The 4,341-nt window shown below is 31.4% G+C and overlaps 1 protein-coding gene across 1 annotated transcript; it reads left to right on the forward strand.

Annotated features, from left to right (window-relative positions):
* The first annotated feature begins 2,202 nt into the window (after nt 1-2,202).
* On the forward strand, nt 2,203-2,722 carry LOC107820537 (transcription factor bHLH168-like). Its single transcript, XM_016646837.2, has 2 exons — nt 2,203-2,547; nt 2,654-2,722. Exons 1-2 carry the CDS (start codon nt 2,203-2,205, stop codon nt 2,720-2,722), a joined length of 414 nt encoding a protein of 137 aa, XP_016502323.2.
* The last annotated feature ends 1,619 nt before the right edge of the window (nt 2,723-4,341 follow it).

Here is a 4,341-nt window from a genome sequence, read left to right on the forward strand (position 1 = left end):
GCGTAGGGCAGCAAGAACAATTAAGTAGGAAAGCAAAGTAAGAACAATTAAGCTAAAGGAAATAATGATGAAAAGTGGGCAAAAAATAGAGAGTATATTTTTTGCTCAATGATTAGATGATCTTACAAATGATTGTGGTCCCCTTTATATAATAGGGGAATCCTAAATAAATAATATTTCTATTTACAGTAAGGAATATTCTTGGTACAACTATCTAACCGTCTAGTACGGAATCGTACATTCCTATTTCGGGATTTACGCCATGATCTTGGGGACGTGGCAAAAATCTAGATCGTTCTGATACAAATCCATAACGGTACTATTTCGGGGTCGAACACACTCGACCTCGATATGCATCATGTTCCGCCTTCAAACTCGGGTCTGGTCCCTCGAGCTCGAACTTGATCTTGCCTGGACTCAGATATAGGACGGGCCCTCGAGCCTATAAATTAGAGGCATAAGATTTTGACGGTATACAACCGCTATATATGCAGTTGCACATTTTATTAGCGCGGTGGGACAGGTAAAAGTCAAAGTATCCATATCACTCCCCATGTATAATGACGTTGACACATACACTTTTAGTTTCAGAAACGGCGACTTGATAATTCCTCCCCTCTTTTCCCTTTATAAGTACTTTAATCAAAACTTTCTGGTTTGCTTAAGAAGAGAGTGACCAACAATATTAATTCAAATGGAAAGAAGCAGTAAGTACAATATTAGTTCAGAAAAGCCTGATAGGAAAACAGTGGAAAGGAACAGAAGAATCTATATGAAGTTTCTTTGTTCTAAGCTTAGTTCTCTCATTCCTCCCCACCACTTCAAACCCTCTACGGTACGCATGCACGTTAAACCATCTCTGTGTATTCTGATCTTATATATTATTCTGATCTTATATATTTTCTTTGATCTGTGCATGCATGTGGTGGTTAAGTGAGAGGAGAAAATGTCCTCTTCTTTTTCCTTTTAGTACTTCTTTTTGTGTTTAAATAAAATCAAATCCACAAAAATATCATACTAAAAGTATACTTCATGAGTCCATCTTGCGAAAAAGAAACAACAGTGAAATTAATTGCAAATCAACTCCTTTTGATGGGGATTTTAGGGATCTCACGGTTCTTTAATTCTCAGATTTTAAAAGCTTGCTAGTTATGTACATTTTTCAAATTCACTTATTGCTGGTATTCAGTAGACTTTCTTGGACCACACGGTCGGGATGAATTAGTACTACCTTTAATTTGCTTTTGCATTACGAGGAAAATCAATTAAGAAAATGCCTAATTACCTTAGTACTTGTTTTTACATGTAATGAGAGGTGTTATTTAATAATACTCGTAATTTGTACAAACTAGCTCGTTAGAAAAGTTCATATATTTGATGAAACTTAAACCCTATTCTTTCTCAAACTCGCCGATTGAAATTCAGCTGTCAAATAGTAGTTGTTTGATTTTCTGTTTATGCCTGTTAGCTTGTTTAAAAGTTGTTGTATTAGCTCAATGTCTTAAGACAACTATAGCCTTGTAACTTAAATATGGTTTCAATATTATTCGCAGGGGGTAAATGGATCGGGTTGGTTCGATTTTTATCAAAATCAAATCAAACCAACTATATCGGTTTGGATTGGTTCGATTTTGTCAGGTTTTTCAGTTTTTTTTTTTGTTATATGAATATTATTTCAATCTTACTTTGTTAATTTTTTTTATAAGTAAATATATGTTTAGTAAAAATTAAAAAAATTGACAAATTTATGATCTATTAAAATATTTTTATGGAAGAATTTTCTTACTAACACATGATAGTTATTTTTTAGTCGTCTGAAAATAATCTTATGCTGCTGTACGGTTTCAAGATTAACTGAATTTAATAATTAAACATAAATATATATATATATGAACCTATATAATGATATGTGCTATTTAATTTTAAATTATCGAATTTCAAATTCAAAAAAGATATAAGAATTTAATAGATCTTGACATATGAATACGGAAGAACAAAGAGATTGACGCATTTCACTAACACTTGATAAGAAAGTGATCATACAACCAATTATTTAAAGTTAAGAAATATGGAGCACTTCATATTTAACCTATTACACCCCTAATTATTCGTAGTGTGACTCAATGCATAGAATATAATTATAATCTTTGTTCGGTAAATCAACTTTTCCTGACTTCCCTAGAGAAACAATTTCAGGAGATCATGCTATCACAACAAGACCAAGTTGATCAAGCTATTACTTACATTAAGCAATTAAAAGAAAGAGTAGAGGTATTAAAGAGAAGGAAGGACGAGGTAGCACAAGGCACAAGTGAAAGTAGAAGTAATAATTCAGAGAAAGTAATGACAACTTGTACTTTAGAAACACCTGCGGTTGAAGTTAGAGAATTGGGTTCAACTCTAGAGGTGATTTTAATTAGTGATTTGAAAAAGAAGTATTTCAGAATGCAAGAAGTTATAAACATCTTAGAGGAAGAAGGAGCTCAAGTTGTTACTGCTCATTTTTCAACAGTTTGCGATAAGGTTTGCTATACTATCCACGCTCAGGTAATTAATTCATTTATGCATGAGTTTATTATTAGTATGAAAGATGATGGAAAATGTTTAAATTTAGCAACTAAACAATGCTTTTCTTGTTATCTTATGGTTGTAGGTGAAAATAACAAGATTAGGGATTGATGCTTCAGCGGTCCAATTGAGATTGCAAAATCTGGTCTGCTAAATTTGCTAACTAGGAAGTAGGGTTGTACATGGATCGAGTTGGATCGGTTTTGTTGGATTTTACAAATTTTTCGGATTCTTTTATTACATGAATATTATTTCATTCTTACTTTGTTAAAGTTATAGATAAAATTTTGATAAGTGAATATATGTTTAGTAAAAATTAAAAAAAATTGACAAATGTATGATCTGTTAAAATATTCTTCAGGGAGAATATTTTTAGTAAGACAAGAGGGGTTGCTCTGATGGTAAGCAACTTCCACTTCCAACCAAGAGGTTGTGAGTTTGAGTCTCCCCAAGAGAAAGGTGGGAAGTTCTTGGAGGGAATGATGCTGAGGGTCTATTTGGAAACAACATCTCTACCCCAGGGTAGGGGTAAGGTCTGCATATACACTTGACACTACCCTCCCCAAACCCCACTAAGTAGGATTATACTGGGTTGTTATTGTTGTTGAGAATATTTTTAGTAACACGTGATAGTTATTTTCTTAGTCGTCTAACAATAATTTTTCGTTGATGTACATTTTCAAGGTTAATCGAATTTAATAATTAAACATTAAAATTAATATGATATCTAAATAATGATATGTTCTATTTAATTTTGAATTATCGAAATACAATAAAATTTTAAAAAAGATATAAGAAATCTTGATATATGAATATGAAGAACAAGGAGATGATTGGCGCATTTCAATAACACTTGATAAGAAAGTGATACAATCCATTATTTAAAGTAAATAAAGATGAATGCACTTCATAATTCTATTAAATATTAACCATGAGAGGATCCCAAATATTTCCAAATATTTTAAAAAAAAATCTATATAAAATATTACAAGAATATATAAAAATAATATATTTATATGTCGGTTGGATTCGAGTTTTTTTACTCAATACCAAACCAAAATCAAATCAAACTTAATCGGTCTGGTTTGACTTTTCGATTTGATGCGATTTTCCGATTCGATTTGAACACTCCTACAAGCGGATTAATAAGGAGATACGCCATATACAGATGTTTTAGTTTATGAAAAATAATTTACTATTCATACTTTTTTGTCCAACTCTAGAGGTGATTTTAATTAGAGGTGAAGTTAGAGAGTTGGATTCAATTGTATTATATTTTTGGATAGGTTAGAAAAGATACCACAAGCATCACCTTAATAATCTTGTATAAAGTTTGGGATGCCTTCAATTTGTAAATTTTTGCACATCAATGATTAATTTTTTTGCTTTGTTTTACCAAGTAACTTAGAATGTTGTATTGTGTTAGTAGCTTTTTCCCCTTTTGTTGGTTTCAAGTTGGCATGCTTATGTACACATAGAAATCAATAATTGCTCTCAAAGGCTACAAATGGCGTAATTAGTTTATCTTTTTATCTCGATGAATCAACAACAATACTGAGATATTTAACTTTGATCTTTCTTGTTTTCATTGATCTTATTGGGAGAGAGGTAATTAAGAGGTATTATGCCTTTAATATACAAGGGGAATGGTATATTTCGAAGTACATATACTTTGTTTAACAGCTTGTTTGGATTGTTGTTACACATCGTTTCATAATGTATCGTATCGTACTGTATTGTATTGTAATGTATCATTTGATAAATATAATATTT

This window comes from Nicotiana tabacum, chromosome 6 (genome assembly GCF_000715075.1).
Source record: "Nicotiana tabacum cultivar K326 chromosome 6, ASM71507v2, whole genome shotgun sequence".
NCBI classification, from domain to species: Eukaryota; Viridiplantae; Streptophyta; class Magnoliopsida; order Solanales; family Solanaceae; genus Nicotiana; species Nicotiana tabacum.